General features: G+C 55.9%; 8 protein-coding genes across 8 annotated transcripts; 3 read left to right on the plus strand and 5 right to left on the minus strand.

The window, feature by feature from the left end:
- Positions 1-65: 65 nt before the first annotated feature.
- KRP23_10557 (uncharacterized protein) lies at positions 66-6,134 on the plus strand (the record flags this gene model as incomplete). The annotated part of the gene is made up of 3 exons (XM_067881023.1): positions 66-542; positions 620-5,977; positions 6,051-6,134. The coding sequence occupies 3 exons, from the start codon at positions 66-68 to the stop codon at positions 6,132-6,134; spliced, it is 5,919 nt and encodes a 1,972-aa protein (XP_067741306.1).
- Positions 6,135-7,218: 1,084 nt separating this feature from the next.
- Positions 7,219-9,273, minus strand: KRP23_10558 (Signal peptide peptidase-like 4; the record flags this gene model as incomplete). Its single annotated transcript, XM_067881024.1, has 1 exon — positions 7,219-9,273. The coding sequence occupies one exon, from the start codon at positions 9,271-9,273 to the stop codon at positions 7,219-7,221; it is 2,055 nt and encodes a 684-aa protein (XP_067741307.1).
- Positions 9,274-9,447: 174 nt separating this feature from the next.
- Positions 9,448-12,958, plus strand: KRP23_10559 (uncharacterized protein; the record flags this gene model as incomplete). The annotated part of the gene is made up of 10 exons (XM_067881025.1): positions 9,448-10,383; positions 10,464-10,511; positions 10,582-10,619; positions 10,693-10,840; positions 10,915-11,070; positions 11,138-11,220; positions 11,295-11,463; positions 11,543-12,082; positions 12,145-12,414; positions 12,491-12,958. The coding sequence occupies 10 exons, from the start codon at positions 9,448-9,450 to the stop codon at positions 12,956-12,958; spliced, it is 2,856 nt and encodes a 951-aa protein (XP_067741308.1).
- Positions 12,959-12,995: 37 nt separating this feature from the next.
- KRP23_10560 (uncharacterized protein) lies at positions 12,996-13,667 on the minus strand (the record flags this gene model as incomplete). The annotated part of the gene is made up of 1 exon (XM_067881026.1): positions 12,996-13,667. One exon carries the CDS (start codon positions 13,665-13,667, stop codon positions 12,996-12,998), a length of 672 nt encoding a protein of 223 aa, XP_067741309.1.
- Positions 13,668-13,779: 112 nt separating this feature from the next.
- On the minus strand, positions 13,780-15,962 carry KRP23_10561 (uncharacterized protein; the record flags this gene model as incomplete). The annotated part of the gene is made up of 3 exons (XM_067881027.1): positions 13,780-14,544; positions 14,607-14,722; positions 14,795-15,962. The coding sequence occupies 3 exons, from the start codon at positions 15,960-15,962 to the stop codon at positions 13,780-13,782; spliced, it is 2,049 nt and encodes a 682-aa protein (XP_067741310.1).
- Positions 15,963-16,142: 180 nt separating this feature from the next.
- Positions 16,143-17,021, minus strand: KRP23_10562 (Alkaline ceramidase; the record flags this gene model as incomplete). Its single annotated transcript, XM_067881028.1, has 2 exons — positions 16,143-16,314; positions 16,375-17,021. 2 exons carry the CDS (start codon positions 17,019-17,021, stop codon positions 16,143-16,145), a joined length of 819 nt encoding a protein of 272 aa, XP_067741311.1.
- Positions 17,022-17,324: 303 nt separating this feature from the next.
- KRP23_10563 (Alkaline ceramidase) lies at positions 17,325-18,306 on the minus strand (the record flags this gene model as incomplete). Its single annotated transcript, XM_067881029.1, has 2 exons — positions 17,325-17,487; positions 17,561-18,306. The coding sequence occupies 2 exons, from the start codon at positions 18,304-18,306 to the stop codon at positions 17,325-17,327; spliced, it is 909 nt and encodes a 302-aa protein (XP_067741312.1).
- Positions 18,307-19,404: 1,098 nt separating this feature from the next.
- Positions 19,405-20,476, plus strand: KRP23_10564 (Peroxisomal adenine nucleotide carrier 2; the record flags this gene model as incomplete). The annotated part of the gene is made up of 3 exons (XM_067881030.1): positions 19,405-20,013; positions 20,095-20,319; positions 20,387-20,476. 3 exons carry the CDS (start codon positions 19,405-19,407, stop codon positions 20,474-20,476), a joined length of 924 nt encoding a protein of 307 aa, XP_067741313.1.
- Positions 20,477-20,780: the final 304 nt, after the last annotated feature.

Here is a 20,780-nt window from a genome sequence, read left to right on the forward strand (position 1 = left end):
TCTCAATATTCCTTCCGTAACGGAACGCACCACAAAGGAGCTTCGTCCAGCGAGGTGTCAGCAGCATGAAGCCTCCCACCGACTACGGGAGCCAGAATGAAGAGGCGAGCTTCATTCGCCGCGTCGTCGCACCGGATCGCCCCAATCCCAAGCGCCGGCAAACCAAACGCTTGGCCGCGGCAGGCGCAGCCTTGGTCTTGATCGGTGCTTCGGCAGGCGTCGGGTACGCCACGCTGCGAGCAGGACAATTGGACGCTACAGCGACGCCGGCCAAGCAGCAAATGGCGGCGAGTTTGGAGGTCCCGGACTTTGTCGAGTCCATGGGGGACCCCTACTACCCGAGCTTTGAAGTGCTCGACCGGAATGGAGACGGCATCGTCTCGTACCCGGAGTACATGAGCGACCTCGATGAAGTCTGGGCCAAGAACAAGGAGGACATCGCCAACTCAGATTTACCGGAGGTCGTCAAGGATGATCTGTATGACCAGCTGAACGAAAAGATCGCGAGCGACACTACCTGTGTCAAGAAGGCCATGGTTCCGGTACGTGTAGTCCTGTACCTTGAAATGATACTTAGGTTCTAGTCTCCTAACGGTGTGTGTCGTTTTGTCACTTGTAGACGAAGAAGCGGTCGTTGACCTTTGATAAGAAGACCATCGACTCGCTCTACTACATGCTTGACGTGTACTGCTTCGAGACTCCGATCGAGATCCCCCAGAAGTATATAGAGATGTTCCCCACCACACAGGCACCAGTCGCAACTCCTGAGCCTTCCATTCCTGTAACGCAAGTCGAGGTGGACACCCCGCAAGGTCCGGCGATCGTGACGCCTGTGGGTCCCGTCATTGACGACAAGCAGGTCGTGTCGATCACGACGGCGGACGGAAGCAAGTCGACGACGATTGTGGACGTGATCAAGACTTCGGACGGCAACAACGAGTTGGAGATCCCGACGGGTCCCGGAGGAGAGACCACGACGGTGACGATCCCGTCGCAATCGACGACGACCGAGGGCAGCTACGCCAACGGCTACCCGTCGGAGCAGCAGGGTACCGGCAGTAACCAGGCGCTGCAAGTCGAGGTGGACACCCCGCAAGGTCCGGCGATCGTGACGCCTGTGGGTCCCGTCATTGACGACAAGCAGGTCGTGTCGATCACGACGGCGGACGGAAGCAAGTCGACGACGATTGTGGACGTGATCAAGACTTCGGACGGCAACAACGAGTTGGAGATCCCGACGGGTCCCGGAGGAGAGACCACGACGGTGACGATCCCGTCGCAATCGACGACGACCGAGGGCAGCTACGCCAACGGCTACCCGTCGGAGCAGCAGGGTACCGGCAGTAACCAGGCGCTGCAAGTCGAGGTGGACACCCCGCAAGGTCCGGCGATCGTGACGCCTGTGGGTCCCGTCATTGACGACAAGCAGGTCGTGTCGATCACGACGGCGGACGGAAGCAAGTCGACGACGATTGTGGACGTGATCAAGACTTCGGACGGCAACAACGAGTTGGAGATCCCGACGGGTCCCGGAGGAGAGACCACGACGGTGACGATCCCGTCGCAATCGACGACGACCGAGGGCAGCTACGCCAACGGCTACCCGTCGGAGCAGCAGGGTACCGGCAGTAACCAGGCGCTGCAAGTCGAGGTGGACACCCCGCAAGGTCCGGCGATCGTGACGCCTGTGGGTCCCGTCATTGACGACAAGCAGGTCGTGTCGATCACGACGGCGGACGGAAGCAAGTCGACGACGATTGTGGACGTGATCAAGACTTCGGACGGCAACAACGAGTTGGAGATCCCGACGGGTCCCGGAGGAGAGACCACGACGGTGACGATCCCGTCGCAATCGACGACGACCGAGGGCAGCTACGCCAACGGCTACCCGTCGGAGCAGCAGGGTACCGGCAGTAACCAGGCGCTGCAAGTCGAGGTGGACACCCCGCAAGGTCCGGCGATCGTGACGCCTGTGGGTCCCGTCATTGACGACAAGCAGGTCGTGTCGATCACGACGGCGGACGGAAGCAAGTCGACGACGATTGTGGACGTGATCAAGACTTCGGACGGCAACAACGAGTTGGAGATCCCGACGGGTCCCGGAGGAGAGACCACGACGGTGACGATCCCGTCGCAATCGACGACGACCGAGGGCAGCTACGCCAACGGCTACCCGTCGGAGCAGCAGGGTACCGGCAGTAACCAGGCGCTGCAAGTCGAGGTGGACACCCCGCAAGGTCCGGCGATCGTGACGCCTGTGGGTCCCGTCATTGACGACAAGCAGGTCGTGTCGATCACGACGGCGGACGGAAGCAAGTCGACGACGATTGTGGACGTGATCAAGACTTCGGACGGCAACAACGAGTTGGAGATCCCGACGGGTCCCGGAGGAGAGACCACGACGGTGACGATCCCGTCGCAATCGACGACGACCGAGGACAGCTACGCCAACGGCTACCCGTCGGAGCAGCAGGGTACCGGCAGTAACCAGGCGCTGCAAGTCGAGGTGGACACCCCGCAAGGTCCGGCGATCGTGACGCCTGTGGGTCCCGTCATTGACGACAAGCAGGTCGTGTCGATCACGACGGCGGACGGAAGCAAGTCGACGACGATTGTGGACGTGATCAAGACTTCGGACGGCAACAACGAGTTGGAGATCCCGACGGGTCCCGGAGGAGAGACCACGACGGTGACGATCCCGTCGCAATCGACGACGACCGAGGGCAGCTACGCCAACGGCTACCCGTCGGAGCAGCAGGGTACCGGCAGTAACCAGGCGCTGCAAGTCGAGGTGGACACCCCGCAAGGTCCGGCGATCGTGACGCCTGTGGGTCCCGTCATTGACGACAAGCAGGTCGTGTCGATCACGACGGCGGACGGAAGCAAGTCGACGACGATTGTGGACGTGATCAAGACTTCGGACGGCAACAACGAGTTGGAGATCCCGACGGGTCCCGGAGGAGAGACCACGACGGTGACGATCCCGTCGCAATCGACGACGACCGAGGGCAGCTACGCCAACGGCTACCCGTCGGAGCAGCAGGGTACCGGCAGTAACCAGGCGCTGCAAGTCGAGGTGGACACCCCGCAAGGTCCGGCGATCGTGACGCCTGTGGGTCCCGTCATTGACGACAAGCAGGTCGTGTCGATCACGACGGCGGACGGAAGCAAGTCGACGACGATTGTGGACGTGATCAAGACTTCGGACGGCAACAACGAGTTGGAGATCCCGACGGGTCCCGGAGGAGAGACCACGACGGTGACGATCCCGTCGCAATCGACGACGACCGAGGGCAGCTACGCCAACGGCTACCCGTCGGAGCAGCAGGGTACCGGCAGTAACCAGGCGCTGCAAGTCGAGGTGGACACCCCGCAAGGTCCGGCGATCGTGACGCCTGTGGGTCCCGTCATTGACGACAAGCAGGTCGTGTCGATCACGACGGCGGACGGAAGCAAGTCGACGACGATTGTGGACGTGATCAAGACTTCGGACGGCAACAACGAGTTGGAGATCCCGACGGGTCCCGGAGGAGAGACCACGACGGTGACGATCCCGTCGCAATCGACGACGACCGAGGGCAGCTACGCCAACGGCTACCCGTCGGAGCAGCAGGGTACCGGCAGTAACCAGGCGCTGCAAGTCGAGGTGGACACCCCGCAAGGTCCGGCGATCGTGACGCCTGTGGGTCCCGTCATTGACGACAAGCAGGTCGTGTCGATCACGACGGCGGACGGAAGCAAGTCGACGACGATTGTGGACGTGATCAAGACTTCGGACGGCAACAACGAGTTGGAGATCCCGACGGGTCCCGGAGGAGAGACCACGACGGTGACGATCCCGTCGCAATCGACGACGACCGAGGGCAGCTACGCCAACGGCTACCCGTCGGAGCAGCAGGGTACCGGCAGTAACCAGGCGCTGCAAGTCGAGGTGGACACCCCGCAAGGTCCGGCGATCGTGACGCCTGTGGGTCCCGTCATTGACGACAAGCAGGTCGTGTCGATCACGACGGCGGACGGAAGCAAGTCGACGACGATTGTGGACGTGATCAAGACTTCGGACGGCAACAACGAGTTGGAGATCCCGACGGGTCCCGGAGGAGAGACCACGACGGTGACGATCCCGTCGCAATCGACGACGACCGAGGGCAGCTACGCCAACGGCTACCCGTCGGAGCAGCAGGGTACCGGCAGTAACCAGGCGCTGCAAGTCGAGGTGGACACCCCGCAAGGTCCGGCGATCGTGACGCCTGTGGGTCCCGTCATTGACGACAAGCAGGTCGTGTCGATCACGACGGCGGACGGAAGCAAGTCGACGACGATTGTGGACGTGATCAAGACTTCGGACGGCAACAACGAGTTGGAGATCCCGACGGGTCCCGGAGGAGAGACCACGACGGTGACGATCCCGTCGCAATCGACGACGACCGAGGGCAGCTACGCCAACGGCTACCCGTCGGAGCAGCAGGGTACCGGCAGTAACCAGGCGCTGCAAGTCGAGGTGGACACCCCGCAAGGTCCGGCGATCGTGACGCCTGTGGGTCCCGTCATTGACGACAAGCAGGTCGTGTCGATCACGACGGCGGACGGAAGCAAGTCGACGACGATTGTGGACGTGATCAAGACTTCGGACGGCAACAACGAGTTGGAGATCCCGACGGGTCCCGGAGGAGAGACCACGACGGTGACGATCCCGTCGCAATCGACGACGACCGAGGGCAGCTACGCCAACGGCTACCCGTCGGAGCAGCAGGGTACCGGCAGTAACCAGGCGCTGCAAGTCGAGGTGGACACCCCGCAAGGTCCGGCGATCGTGACGCCTGTGGGTCCCGTCATTGACGACAAGCAGGTCGTGTCGATCACGACGGCGGACGGAAGCAAGTCGACGACGATTGTGGACGTGATCAAGACTTCGGACGGCAACAACGAGTTGGAGATCCCGACGGGTCCCGGAGGAGAGACCACGACGGTGACGATCCCGTCGCAATCGACGACGACCGAGGGCAGCTACGCCGACGGCTCCCAGACGGTTCCTCAATCTTCGATTAAGTTGCACGGGGAATTGATCGAGTGGAAGCCCATGGTTGATTTTGATGCGTCCGAAGGATTTGCGAAGGTTATATTCAATGGACCCGTGTCCGATGGGCAGGTGAGTGTTACGCTGCTAAAATACTTTGGTAACAACTTGCCTGAGACGATGACGCTCCCTGTGGCGAAGCTCCGTGACGGCAGTGATACTGTGGATGTCCCTGTCGGTCCCGGAGACTTGACGAAGACGGTGCCGGTGCCAGCGTGGCCAGGCAATGAAAACGTGCTGACGGTGCCGAAAGTGGAATTTCATACCCCAGAAGGCCCAGCCGTCGTGACTCCCAACGGACCTGTAATTGACGGTAGACAGGATGTCACTATCATAAAGGCCGATGGTAGCACGTCAACTACAACAGTGAAAGTGATCAGGACTTCGGACGGTAAGACCGAGTTGGAGATCCCGACAGGACCCGAAGGAGAGGCCACGACAGTGACGTTGCCGTCGCCATCCATCTCAACGGTACACTACCAGGCACCGCAAGTCGAAGTAGACACCCCGCAAGGCCCGGTGATCGTTACCCCCGTGGGTCCAGTCATTGACGACAAGCAGGTTGTGTCAATCACGACAATGGACGGAAACAAGTCGACGACGATTGTGGATGTGATCAAGACTTCGGACGGTAACAACGAGTTAGGGATCCCGACGGGTTCCAGAGGAGAGACCACGATCGTGACGGTGCCATCACCAAGTGGTAGTCGTCAGAATGGCGTTGACAACGGAGACAAGGACTTCATGACGAAGGACGATTTCCAGTTGCAAATTGGCAGTCACTTCTCCGAGAAGGTTATGGCTTTGAAGGGACAGGCGCACGATGAGGAGGCTGAGAGCACCAAGATTCTGAAGCAGCAACAGGAACTGCAAGACTGCATTGTTCAGGCGGCAAATAAGGTACGTCTTCGTCGGTTTATTTGGGATCGAAAATGTATAACTGACAACGCTGTGCTCTTTTTGTTTCGTCTAGTTTGGATTCTACGGAGTGTACGAGCAGCCTCCGCACTTCCAAAACGCTGTGGACTGGATCGACAACGATTGCATGAAGCAATGACTGACCAAAGACTGAGACGACCATAGCCATGGGGTGATACCAGCCAACAGCAGTGTGCTGTAGGTGGCTTACATTTTTCATTTTTCTTTGCGTTTACGCCTGGAACAGTTTGTAGTTAGCTGTGTCGACAGTAAAATGGAATTAGTTTCTCGTTGCAGACAACCCGCGAGTGAGCACTGCAAGGCGCAAGTATAGTATGCCAGTGCCTCGGATGGTCGTGTCACAATCCTCGCCACTCAATCGGTCGCTCTTCGCAATGGCGTCTTGACATGGTAGCCCGACAGCTCGCATCAAAGACGCCAACATGGATTTCGGCTCGTGCAGTACAATCGGTAAGTCGAGCACATACTCGTTTGTCACTAGGGGCAATGGGATGCTCGCTCTTCCACCTTTTACCACAAAACCATTAGGATCGAGACTGCAACTACAGCCCAAGATCTGCAGCACCTACACAATGTCTCCAATTGAAAACGATCCAAACTCCAGACCTTGAGAGAAAATGAAAATATGAGTGTTGATACTTGAAGTATTACTCGTGTAGTATCCCCAACGTACCTGGAACTCCAACCTCGGCCAGCAAGTCCACGCGTCCGAGTGCGATACAGCTAGGTGAAGCTCGATCGGGTGTGTCCAAACCGTATCCATCTTCGGTAGTAATTCACGTTCCTGTTTGCCGTTGGAGTGGCGACAGAGCTCTGGCATTGCAAGATCTCCACCACTCGAGGCTGCATGGACTTGGGTTTGACCTCGCGTCTCCCCTTGAATCACTTTCCAGGACGCATTCTCGTGTGGAGTCTTGGCCCGGTCATCGACAAGCAGGCGCCACTTGCAGAAGTAGCTGAAGTCGGAAGACGGGTGCAGTGAAAGTAGGTCCAGCACATGGGCGATAGAGAAAGCTTCTTGGCCTGCTGGGCAAGACAGACCCGACGCACCAAGGAGCTCTCCAACGAGATGCACCGACGCCATTGCTCAAAGCGATAGCGACGCTTTGCAGAAGTCGTCCAAGCACTCAACGGACACGCACGTACTAAGGTTTCAAAGCATACCTGTTGATGAATTAAAGTGAGAATAGAGTCCAAATGGTCTAAGAGCTCGACGAACTCAGCAGCGGCACGTGATCACCTCCTCTTGAGTTGTCGCTCACGCGCCCAATCGGTTCACCAATTATGATTCCGGTGGGTGCTTCCTCGGACCCAACAGCTCTGTATCCGGGACCATCGCTGCTTCCCCTCTTCATACTGTACACGTCGTCCTCGATAACTCCAGCACCAATCCACATGGAGCGGAAATCGCCGTTCCGCTTCGACACGGCAATGAGGGTGCCCAGCGTAGTCGGCACGAGGTACATGAGCGCCGGCTGACCCATTTCCGTGACCATGACGGCAATATTGGCTAGAGCTAAGCCAGCAGCGTAGCCGACAGCCAGGAGCTGAAAGTAGTTTGTGCCCTGAGAATAGTCGAAGCGCAGTGAGAACGAAAGGAGCATGCCTGGCAAAATGATGTCGCCGAGACCGAGCATGCTGACGCCTCCAGACCAGTCGAGAACCCGAGGCAGCACGAGGAGCATTGGCATGGGTTCAGGGTCTACACATGCCGGATATTGTGGGTATCGTTCGCAGTAGTCGACGCCCGGGTAGCCGCTTTTCGTATAAGCTGCAGGTCCACCAGTGGCCACGTCCTCCATCACGCTTGAGCCGAAGAATATCGGGGACAAGAACACGAAGAAGACGTCGTAGCAGAAAGCCAACGTAAGCAACACGGTCGCCACTTTGAGGTTGGGCAACTGCACCGTACTCAGGAACACGAAGCAAAGTGAAATCCCCATCATGTCTTGCAGTGCCCAGTACGTCCGTCGATGCAGGTACCATACCACAGCAAGTGCACAACTTGGCAGGAAACCGAGAAGCTCAGACAGTCGTGCAGTGTCACCGAGCAATGGCACAGTAACCTCTCGGGAAGCAGAGCTCGGCACTAGCCACTCCGCTGCAGGCATTGCCACCACCTGAGTCAGCGTAGCTGCGCCCGACACTGCAAACAGCACTGGAATCGCGCCGCCGATCTTCACGTAGTAGAATACGGTCAAGAAAACCCCAGCAAGAACGATGAAGCCGACCGCGTGCCTGGCATCCAGCTCCCAAATGTCCTCGCGTGGTTCGTTCTCTTCTTCCTCGTGGTGCGCGTCCTGGTCATCGCTCATCTTCTGCTGCTCACGGGCTGCAACATTCTCACTCCGACGACGTAGTGGACTCGCCGAATAGTACGCGGCCCCCAACGCCGTCGCGACACCCAGAGCCCACAGCAGCATCGACGACACGTCGACCAGCGGCAGCTCACGCCGGTACGTTCGTGCCACCAGCGACGTTGGGTACTTCTCCATAGCCTTCTGCAGCTTTTTTCCGTTCGCGATCGTCACATACACGACGGGGATGGTCAGCTCCTTGGCCGCCGTCCGGTTCGTTACGCCCATGAGCACGAACGTGTCCCACAAGCAGCAGACCTGGTGCTTCCTGCCGCTGGTGCGTCCAGTCAACACACACGACCTCGACACGCACTTGTGGTCGCCGCTGCATTCCTCTGCGTCTGTCCGCCATGCGGGCGTGGCCAACCTGTCCACGAACGCTTCTCCGCGAGTACAGTCGAACTCGAACGCCGGCTTGTCCACCAGCGCCAGATTCGTAGCCCCTGCACCTGTGTGTGCAGCAGCAGAGCTCAAGATTGACGTGTTTGTACTATTACCACTAGCCACAGCCTCGTACACGGCGCGTTTCGTGCCTCGCACAATTAACCCCTTGGCCCCGGCCGCTTGGGCTTTCAGCGCTTTCACGACGAACGAGCAGTTGCCGCGATCCACAACCACGACCGCGCCGTGTATCGACGTGACTGTGTCGTCCGACAGCTGGTAGGACGTGCAGCCGTCTCGGTTCCCGACCGGTAGTTGCACCAACGTCTTCCAGCGCGAGTCGTGACGCGCAGGCAGCGAGACGCCCCATCCGGCGGCGGCGCTGGGCGAGCACAGCTGCTCCGCGAAGGCCGGCGACTCGTGCGCGGACTGGGGTAGCAGGTCCAGCGACAGGACCCCCGTGGGGAGCACGCTCTGCACGCACGGGAGCGACAGCAGCAGCAGCACCAGGAGCCTCATGGCGGCGAAATAGATACTGAGGCCTGGGGAAGCAAGAGATGCGATTGGATAAAAATAGACTTAGTATTTTTAGAGATAATTCGCGTACCGTATGTTGAAGTGAAAGTTGAAGTTTTTAGTTAGAGCAAGGAGAGAACGGATTTGAGAGGGGCAATGGCGAGCAATAGTGAAAAGATGAAGGCGAGACAGACGCTGAGTGCGAGTATCTCGGCGGAGGCACTGCTTAACCACCAGGAGCACGTTTCGCGACGCCCGGTACAGTTTACCATCACGGATATTCTGCCTCAAAAGAATGGGATCAAGGTGGACGCGTCCCTGCCGACATCGCCGTCGACGCTCGGACCGTTGTCGCTGCCTCGGCCTGGCAAGAACGCGACGTTTTTCTTGACTAGCGGGACGGAGCAGAGCCCTCCGGTGGCTCCGAAGTCGATCAAGAAGGAGGTGAGACCACCGGTACAGATAACACGATCGCTCGAGAGCTATGCGGAGCGGCTGGAGCAACCGGAGAATACGGAGCTTTTTACGTATGCTAGTGCTTTGTGTCACCGTGTTACGGGGCGATACCTACCACGCGCGTTGATACAGAGTGACCCTGAAGCCCAACAACGAGAGCTCGAACGGGTGCAACGTGACCCTGAAATCCTGCGAGCTATTGACTCGGTGCGTGTGCTGTCAGCGCAGTTTAAGGATGTGGCGCAGAATACGATGGGCCACCGGAAGGATTTGGGACTCACGCTGTTTCGTATCGAGGAGAGCTACCTCAAGCTCTTTGAAAAGCTGCTGGAGCTTTCTCTTCGATTGTACTGGGACTATGAGCAGCGCACTGAAGCGCAGCGTAGAGAAGACCGGGCGACTGCCGAGCGCTGGCGTGAGAAATACGAGCGAAAAAGCGTAGAATGCGTGAAAATCAACAAGAAGCTGGCTGCGCGGGAAATTATCCACCGGACTCGGGAAATCGAGCTCCGCGACTATCAAGGACAAACGAAAGAGATTGAGAAAGAGCTCGGAAGTCAACGTGAGTTAGAGGCACAGATACTTCAGCTACAGAACGCGGCCGCTCTGCAGCGAGTGCTTGGACGCAAGCTACAAGACGATTATGCCCTGCTGACAGTAAGTCTCTGCGTATTTTACTGCCGCAGTTTGATACCTTAGGGCTTCAGACTGATTCAACTTTTGATTGTTGTGGGTAGAAAACTCATGAAAATGTACTTGAGTATCAAAAACAGCTACGTGAAGAGGTACTGCAGCTGCATTTTGATGGTGGAGATGGTCTTCACGAATGCGGCACTGACTAAACAATGAATACAGCTGCAAGCGCAACATAAGCAGCTCGTCAACGACCTCAGGTATGCTTTGAAGCAACTAATTGGGTATGCACGATGCCTTGTGACGTGGTATTTGCTTATCGTCTGCCGTTAGGCGGACGGTTCGAGAGAAAGACAGATTCATTACAAAGCAGGAAATCACGCTTCATCAACTGGAGGAAATCGTTGCTGTTGCTCCGGTTGTCTATGAGTCGCGGTCATCACAAACTGAAGTCGATGACGATGGCCTGTGGGATGTTCAGGTTTGCGCTCAATTGCATTTGGTGTCAGCTAGAATAGCGGAAATGGACTAATTGCTGGCCGTCTCGCTTGATAGGACGGAATCCCTCGATTCGTGTCAAAAAGTGTGATGCATAAGATGATGTGGCGCCGATTTAATGCGTTTGTCTCGTGCAAGAACTGCGGTGGTCGACCTCTTCCTAAGGCAGCAAAGACGGATCCATTAGGAAGAAACCATGATGAGAATGACGGGGTAGCTTGACAAACTCGACGTTGAACAGCGTAAGACCTGCCACTAACGCGCGGTGATTTGTGAATAGGAAACAGACATTTGGTCAGTTGACAGGAGCAAAAAGCGCACCAAGAAAGCAGCAAGGCGATTCGAGCGCATCGAGCAGCAATGGTTCGTGTTGAGTGGATGGTCATTGCTGAAGTGTAAATGCTCATCTCGCTAATATTGGTTTTATTTCGTGTTAGGGAGCTGCCGAGTCATACCGTGCTCTTCCTTTCAAACTTGCCGAAATCAGTTGTAGCGTTCCCGTTCTACACGCTTGAGCAGGTGATTGAGAAGATCGAGGCCATATATGACGATAAATTCGTCTCCGACAAGGCAGATGAAGCTGACGGTGTAGCCCGAGAGGAACTGGTACGCTTGAACATAATTTTCGGTTCGCGAAAGCAGAAGAGGTCTAACAGCATTACTTTGTGTGGCGAATAATTGACAGTCTCGTTTCATCTGCGAGTATTTCCTGAAGACTCACGGTCTACGCCAAAGTGCCGAGATTGGGCTGTACCGCTTCTTGGTCTCAGTCAAAAGTACGTACCAACGGAACTCGCACGTTCGACTATTTGCCCGTATGTCGCACCTGCTCAAAGCTCAAGACGAGGACCCGGAAACCGATGACCCAGGTGCGACGCTAACAACCAAAGTAGCTGGCAAGAAGAAAGACACCAGCAGTTCCAGTCAGACAACGGACTCTGGCGGTGACTCCAACCTCAAGACTAAAAAGCGTTCCGGTTACGTGGATCGGAGTTTCCTTCGCGTTTTCTTGGAAGCCCGGCATTATATGTTACGCGCACCACCACGAGTGCCTCCGAAAGGGAAGAAAATACGTCAACTGGAAAATCACAAACCGCTGGTGGAGGAGCACGTCGTTCAAGTGGAGCCGACGAAAAAGTGGGTGCCACTCGATCATGCTATCAGTGTGCTTCGGTGGTATATCAATTGCCTGCCCGAGGATAGCATCTCCACCTACTGCCGGCAGGTAGTCCCCCGCTAGGTCGTAGGTTTGATGTATTTCTCTAAACCTGTTATTGTCACTGGTAGGTCGAGTATAACACAGCAATTTACGATGGACGAACGATTGCAGAAGTTGCAGGCAATCGTCTAGCCGTTCGCGCTGAGATGCGGCGTGCTATGTTGGCAAACGAGAATCCAGACTCTGCGCCATCTCAAACTCACAACCCGGAGAGTCGACAACGTCCTTTACCTCCTCGTATCGTTGCAGATGTGCACAAGGTGCTCAAGTTGCTAATGGATGCACTTGAGCAGCGTCGTGAAGGAATCAAGAAGGACCTGACTGCACTCTTTGACACAGTACGCGTTCATCCTACAGAAACCCTCTCATTGAAAGTGAGTTGTAACGATGCTATGCTGTATTTTGTTTGTGCAGGGCGATATGAACCACGACTGCGTTCTAAACCTTGACGAGTTTAGTGCCATTATCCGAAGCCGAAAGCCGCACTTCAGCGACCGAAGAATCCTGCGCATGTTCCGCGAGGCTCTAATGGGTGGCGTAGACCAGTCGTTTGCGTTATCCATGGAGGCCTTCGTGGTAGTTTGCAACGATCACGGGTTGGTATCGCTACTTCCAGATGATCGAATGGTTGACCCATTCGCGTCTCCTGAAGCGGTACTGAACACTAGCCGACAAACAAAGAGAGCTAAGTCTGCAAAGCAGAATGATGGAGAGCTATCACAAGCAGCAAACACTGCTACGGACGTGTCTTCATCGCTCCTAGCAGAAATACCAGAAGATATTAACTGGAACGATGGGGTACTACTACCTTCTGCTAGAGCAGAAGAAGTTGAAGATGAAAACCTTGTTTCGGAACACCCTGAAGAAAACTTTGGCATGTAGCCCAATAACTAAATAATCTTGAAAAGTGTTTCGTCATTTACGAGCCTGCTCCTGAACTGCCATTACTACTCGAGTGCTTTTGTACTGCAACTGCGTCTTTGGTATCTCCCGGCAGAGGCTTGACTTCTGCTCCGTCAGTGGTAGCGCTCGATGTTTCGCTGGCTACATTAGCAACAGCTACATGATTGCGGTGTTTGGCTCGGTTGGCCATTGCCATCGCATGAATGCGCTGCATACTTCCGACAGTCGCGATCTTGGCCAGGAGGTTGACGACGAGCATGAAGAGGGCGAATTGGTTCGTACTGCAGCCCGGGAAGTGATCGGACGCGCCGCCACAGCTCACGATTGAGACGGCATTCGTATTGCAAAACTGGTCAAAGAACACCCGCCCTGAAACCCACAAATTCATCCAAACGATGTCTGTGACCACGGAGAAGCTGATAGCGATCATGTGCAAAGGCACAAGACGCGTATACTTCGCACTCCATGATGGAGTGCAAGCTAGAAGACACCACAGCGCCAGCGAAAAGTTGTAGGCTGGAAATGCCACGTAAGAGAGCTGCATCAGCAGGCTGCACCCAAGCTGGACCTGAGCCAGGCGGCCCACGGCTTTCCACCACTTGTGCTCAGGGGTGAGTATTGCAATCGATGCATCGGTAGGCGTCTTCTTCTTAGAACGACGCGTCAAACGGGAGTCCTTGGTGGGCATTCTTGAGCTGTCTTCAAACTTTGGATGCGTTCGGCCAAGGTGTCGACTCGAGGAAGCGCGAAAATAGTGGTCTTGAAACTCCTTTGAGGTTTGCGGTATTTCCATGGCCTCATCAATCGTGCCGTGCGCTATCAGTTGTGCCTAGGCTTTCAATGTACTCGATGTACTGGAGCGACGTATCAGCAAGCTTGATATTCCGGCTTTTGTGCCAATAATTCAAAATCAATGCATCCAGATAGACAAGTTGTTGGGCGGACACACCAGCTTCTCCGTTAAGGTTGTCTTGAACATGCTCTGAAAAGGACGGATTTCGAGAAGAAGTGGCGGATGCTGCGGCCGTAAACGCCAATCGGTTAGCATCACCTGCCATGCCGTTCGATTCAAGCTCGTTGCCGTTTGCTTGGAGATCCCAACCTCGAGCTGTGAACCATATCGAGCAGGCAGCGCTCTCGTCACGTTTTCTCCACAGCAGAAGAACGAGATTAAACTTGATGGCAAGGCAATCCGGATATTGCTGAAGCCCTTCTCGTAGGATCGAGATCGCAGCATCAACATTATTGCGGCAGGCCGTGGCAATGGCCAGATTGTTCAGCAACTGCGTGTGGCACGACACAATCTCTTCAGAAATCACATCGATCGATAGGGTGTCACTGGGCCTGTTTAGCTGTCGCATCGCATCTTGGACCTTTGGTAGAGCAGTCTGTTTGAGATACTCGTAGCATTCATCGACGCGCTCCAAGCACAACAAAGCGTCGGCCTTGTACAGATGAAGAAGCAGTAGTGACACCGATACAGACTCCTCTTTCATGATGCTGTTCTCGCCAAACGTTAGCAAAAATTGTTCGCATTTTATGAGCGCCAGTGATGGAAGCTTGCACTAAAGGCAACACATTGCGTCAATAAGTCAGTCGAACGCAGAAATGAAACGTTGCGCCATACCTGTAGCAGCACGTAGACATAATCTCGTGCAGTCTCAGTGGCCACAGCGGAAGATATACGTAGGTCTTCAAGACTAAGGAACGTTTCGAAATGCTTCTTCGACTTCAGCCAACTGCCTAAATGACAACAAGATCGAACATGTTAGCTACGTCTTCGTAGCACACCGTGCATCAATCCAAATTGCTCACCATTTTCCATAGCAGCTCCAGCTAAGTGTAAATGAACCGTCGGTAGATTCACACTTGTGCGCTGAGACGGAAACAACGGCTCCAGGCTGGCTTTATCAAATAGACGTGCTGATTCTTCCGCTGCGCTAGAGAAATCAGCGTTACCACCAGGCTGTTTTCGCTTCCGATCTGGAACTTTATTATCATCCTCGGACCCCAGAACGAATGCCAGCAATTGCTGCTGCCCCTCAAAGTTTTCCATGCGCCCCATGAGGAGCGCGTAGTTGAACAAAGACCTCGACTGCGAAGCGTCAATTTCCAGAGCACGTTGCAGCTGCTCCGATGCAGCGTGAAAATCTTCATCTTGCAGCTCGGTCAAAGCCTGCAGCGATAAGCAAGCTACAGGTTCGTAGTTCGCTCGAATGCACTTGTCAAGCGCAGCGACCGCATCACCCGTTTTCCCATTACGAAGGAGCGCCACCGCATACCAATAGAAGAGAACCCCGTCACTTTCGTCATCCCCACAGACGCCCACCGCTCTCTGAAAGCACGTCAACGCTCTCGCGTCTTCTTTCTTCTCCACCATAACCACCATCCCACGTAGAAACAAAGGCCACTTGGCCAGATGCTTCGTCTCTCTGTGCTTCAAACAGAAGTCGCTACACACTGTGAGCAGCTCCTGCACCTTCTCCAGCGTCCCAATTCGGTCGTACGATAACCAGCAGCACGCCAACAACACGCACAATTTCGTCAGCACCGCTACAGCTTGTGTTGGCGTCTGTGCAATCTCCCAGAGCCTCTGTAGCAGCCTTTGGTACATGTAGCAAAAGTGCCTCCTGTCTGTCGTTTTCAGCTCAAAATCCGCGTCTTCTTCGCTGACACAGCTCCCAACGCTCGCAAGCGAGCTCGCCACTGCAGTCTCCAATAGAAACACGCGCTGCTGCCACTTGGAACGCGCTGTTTGCGCTGTAATGGGTCGATTCAGGGCCAGGAACGCCACCACTTGAGCTGTCACGTGGCATACGGCGATTGCACGCGCTTCTGGACCAATTTCAGCGCTTCCGGAGCATTGTAATTGCTTCCTGACGCCATCTAGATGCTTGATGAGGTCGCTCTCGCTCAAACTCGAGCTGTAGACGCCTGCAGCGGCATCGCGCACAAGCTGCAGCAAGGTCGCTGCGCACTCCATTAGCAGCAGTTCAAAACTGATCATCGTGTTCGACAGGATATGAACAATATGGCTACATAGTATGTAGCCATATTGCTAACTGGAAAACGGCAACGCGCATTGAATTTTAGCTGGCTGGTTTCAGTTATGACTGTTGCATTTTGCTGTTCGAGATGCAGCTAGATAGTTGAAACACCTTTTTTAGAGCTGCTTGGGCTTCTTGGGGCTGTCGGGACCGCTGTTTTCCACCACAATCGTCTGGATGCCCATGCACGTGTCGAGGATGTGAACCTTCTTCTGGAGCTGCTCCATTCGCACGTACTGCATGAAGATCGGGCCGTGGTAGGTCGAGATGCCCATGAACACGTGCCACCTGAAAGATAGCCACTCAGTTAGCAGACATACGCTTATTCAGTGATCCAGCCGAACGTACCAAGCGTGGCCTTGTGGGTTCACGGGCAGTCCACGCATGAGGTGGCAGTAGTGATAGTCCACGAGCCAGAACGCAAAACCGATGAGACTCGACGTGACGTAGGATAGCGCCACCGCTCGAGCTCTTGGGTCCTTCACCTCCGCGTAGTGCACACAAAGGCGTCCAGCGCCAAGCACCGCCAAGCTGCCAAAGAAGACCTGGAAGACGGTCGTGAAGCGGTAGATGGCGTGCACGACCGTGAAGACCGCGCCGATGGTCGCGAGGAACGCTATCACGTACTTGCTGGCGTTCTTGACGGGAAGTTGCTCGATCTCGTTGTTGTACACGATGTAGAGCCACGCCAGGATGGACCACACCATGGGCGTCTCGTCGCACTGCTGGTACACGTGCTGCAGCGTGCCGTGGAACATGGCGGACCCGAAGCCCGTCACCATCACGCCGATGAACTGCAAGTGGAACCGGGGCTCAAAGCCCATCTTGATCGACCGATACAGGCCGTAGAGTCCTAGCAACACGAAGAGCGAGTTGCTGATGGTGTTCCAGAACTCGGCGATGTAGTAGCTGTGCTCGTAGTTGTTCTCGCACCAGTCGATGGTGGAGGTGGGTGGCCCCCAGAAGCCCGGCGCTCGCATGCTGGCGTGCTGCATCCTTCGGTTGGGAAGCTCCTGCGCACAACTTGGCGAAAGCGAAAATGGCTCCGGAAGGGACGTTCGTTTTGATCTCAGCTGCTTTTTGACTTGAATTTTGTATGCTGGACGCCTTTTCCTGTGTATGTTGAAGAAGTAGACTTACGAGAAGCGTTTTCTTGCATAAGCGTTCAAAACGGTCAATGTGAGCGTCGACTTCAGTTGCTATATATTAGGTTAAACGCAAATAATGGGACGACGGGCATGGCCAACAAGCACAAACAGGCGTGCTTGGTCGCTCGCCAGCCGTGTCACAGCGAGTATTTACAACTGCTTGGGCTTCTGTGGATCGTTATCCTCGACGACGATGGTCTGGATGCCGAGGCAAGTGTCGTGGATGCGCACCTTCTTCTGGAGCTGCTCCATGCGGACGTACTGCATGAAGATCGGGCCGTGGTAGGACGAGATGCCCATGAAAATGTGCCACCTGTGATAACATCAAGCACGAGTTAGCATGACACCAGCAAAGGACAAACACAGACACGTAATAAGCATCGTACCAGGCATGCCCCTGCGGGTTCACGGGAAGTCCGCGGAACGTGTGGCAGTAGTGGTAGTCCAGCATCCAGAAGCTGAAGCCGATGAGCGCCGACGTCACGTAGGACCTCGCCACAGCTCGGGCCCTTAGGTCCTTCACCTCAGCGTAGTGCATGCACAGACGAACGCACGTGAGGACAGCCAAGACGCCGAAGAAAAGCTGGAAGACGGTCGTGAAGCGGTAGATGGCGTGCACGACCGTGAAGACCGCGCCGATGGTCGTCAGAAAGCCGATCACGCAGCTCTTGGCGTGTTTCATCGGAAGCTGCTCGATCTCGTTGTTGTACACGATGTAGATCCACACAAGGATGGCCCACACCATAGGCGTCTCGTCGCACTGCTGGTATACGTGCTGCAGCGTGCCGTGGAACATGGCGGACCCGAAGCCCGTCACCATCACGCCGATGAACTGCAAGTGGAACCGGGGCTCAAAGCCCATCTTGATCGACCGATACAGGCCGTAGAGTCCTAGCAACACGAAGAGCGAATTGCTGATGGTGTTCCAGAACTCGGCGATGTAGTAGCTGTGTTCGTAGTTGAGCTCGCACCAGTCGATGGTGGAGGTGGGTGGCCCCCAGAAACCCTCGGGCTCGGACATGCCGGCTGCGCGCATGTTGGCGTGCTCGACGGTGGCCATCGGATCTTCTACTAAGCCTAGCTCTTCCTTGACGCGGGCCGAAATGGCGAATGAGAGCGCTGGCCCCAGCATTCTGACGGTGGTCTTCGCTGACCGCAATCATGGGGCTGGAATGCATAGAAGACCCAAGTGAAAGCCTGCGACACCCGATGAGACGATGTGGATTGCGCGCTCAGTCGGGCAATTGTGCGCCGCCCATCAAAGGCGGAGCTGCACTGTGCGAATGGAGCAGGGCTGACTGCGCCGCAGCTCCGCCAGAGTGACGAGTTCAGGCTGCAATTTACAGTATTTACCGTTTTGCTCCGACAACGACATCCACGAGGTTGAGTGTTCACCGTCAGCCCCAGCAGCTCAAACCTGAGAACCGATCACGATCATATTAGAATAACTCTGCGATAAAGCGTTAACGGTTTTGCTAGTCGGCCGGACTTCTCGAGCGGTGCGGACCTCACTTGCCGAGCCTGCAAAACGATGGGATAGCTCTGCCGACAACAGAAACTCCATGCTTTCGTTAGCTCTAACGACTAGAGTAGACCTCAAAGGCCAGACGTCCGTGGAGCGGTTGCGTAGAGCAACATTTCGGGCATATTTCGGAGCGATGTTTTCGCCCATACATCAATGCTTGCACTACATGTAGAAGCAACAGCGGCTTCAACATGCACAGCGCGCCTTTGTTGCTTTCCCTGCGATTACGCTCCGCTACTACCGGCCAGGGGTCTTTCGCACCGCTCGTCGCAAGCAGGTAAAAAAAAAAATCGCTGCCGCTGGAGCGAGCTGCAAATGCACGCTTGAATGTTGTTCTGGGTTGCCATCAGGGGCATTGCCGTAGCCTCTTCTTGCTCCGCTCGCGCCTCAGCCTGTACGTGCAAGTTGGCGATCACCAAGCGAACGCTGGCATTGAGCACCTCGGACAACTTGCCTCACGCTTTCTCTCTCTCTCTCTCTCTCTCTCTCTCTCTCTCCACTCTCGTGCCCCGATCAATAGCCTGCAGCGACCACGTTTCGTGGCTGCCGATGCACATTGACACCGATGTGCATCCAGCCACCTTCGCCACGTACTTGCTCTCCTCTGATTGGTCGGAACTCGATTTAGTGGCAATAATACCCCGATTTACTGCCTCCCGTCTGAATCGACGTGCGTCGCTTCCAGCAGATACCAAAAGTATCGAGATGGCGTTGAGTAAACCGATGGAAATGGTGGCGGCCGCCACCGCGGCGGGCGTGGGCGGCTTCCTGTCCACGAGCATCCTGTACCCTCTGGACACGCTCAAGACACGCATCCAGTCGGGCGCGTCGCTTCTCCCCGAGGACGAGGAGGGCGAAGACAAGGCGACGCCCAAGAAGAACAAGCAGGTGGCGCTCATCAAGTCGCTGTACCAGGGCATCCAGTACAAGGCGGCGGAGTCGTCGACCTCCAAGTTCCTCTACTTCTACGCATACACGATGCTGGCTCAGATGGTGACGCCCAAGGACGGGAAGCCCATCGGCACGCTCACGGACCTGGGCATTGGCTACCTAAGCGAGCTGCTCCATCTGCCCATCACGATGCCCATGGAACTCGTGGGCACGCGAATGCAGACGAGCTCCGAGTCGGGCGGCATCCTCCAGATCCTCCGCTCGATCATCAAGGAGAACGGCGTCGGAGGACTCTACAAGGGCCTCGGAGCCTACTTTGTGCTATGTCTGCAGCCAACCATCCAGTACACAGTCTTCGAGCGACTCAAAGGAATGTACCTGCGCAAATTCAAGCAGGCCTCGCAGTCGCTGGGCGCGCTGGAGGTGGAGTCCCGTGTTTTCGCTGTTGTCGTTTTGGGGTTGTTTTGATTTGACTGTTGTGTTGTCTGTTTCTCGCTGGTGCAGGCGTTCATGCTGGGAGCCCTCGCGCGGTCTATCGCGACGCTTGCGCTGTTCCCGTACATCCGCGCCAAGGTGCTGATGCAAGCCAACAAGAAGAAGCAGACGGCTGTTGCCGACGCGAAACAGGGCGAGCCCAAGAAGGAGACCATCGCGTCGACGCTGCAGCGCGTGTACACGGAGGAGGGTCCGCTGGCGCTCTACCGCGGCCTCGGACCGGAGCTCACCAGGGTAGGTTTTGAAAATGGGCGCACCCATTGATGCTTAAGAGGCTAACGTGCAGCTGTTGCCGATGCAGGGAGCGCTCTCGTCCGCGCTGATGCTCATGATCAAGGAGAAGATCCAAATGTACATCACGCTGGCCATGATGATCGCCAACTCGGCCTAACAGCGAGGCAACCTACAGAACTAATCGACCACACTTGTCTTGCTGCTCGTCATTGCTCGTTTGCGTCAGCGACGCCGATTTTTCGCATACGCTCGTATGTCGGCTTACGCAACATGCTGCACCGAAAAGCATGCCTTTCGGTTCCTGGGTCTGCACGTTGCAATGACAACACCTTGAGATCGGAGACGGAGCCTCTATCGGACATTGATAGCCGGGGCTGCCGTTCAACGTCAACGGTCCGTTGACTGTCAACTAGACACCCAACCAGGTGATACCTTGCATCCATTGTCCGTGATTGTTCAGG

This window comes from Phytophthora ramorum (genome assembly GCF_020800215.1).
Source record: "Phytophthora ramorum isolate Pr-102 chromosome Unknown Phyram_PR-102_s0010, whole genome shotgun sequence".
NCBI classification, from domain to species: domain Eukaryota; phylum Oomycota; class Peronosporomycetes; order Peronosporales; family Peronosporaceae; genus Phytophthora; species Phytophthora ramorum.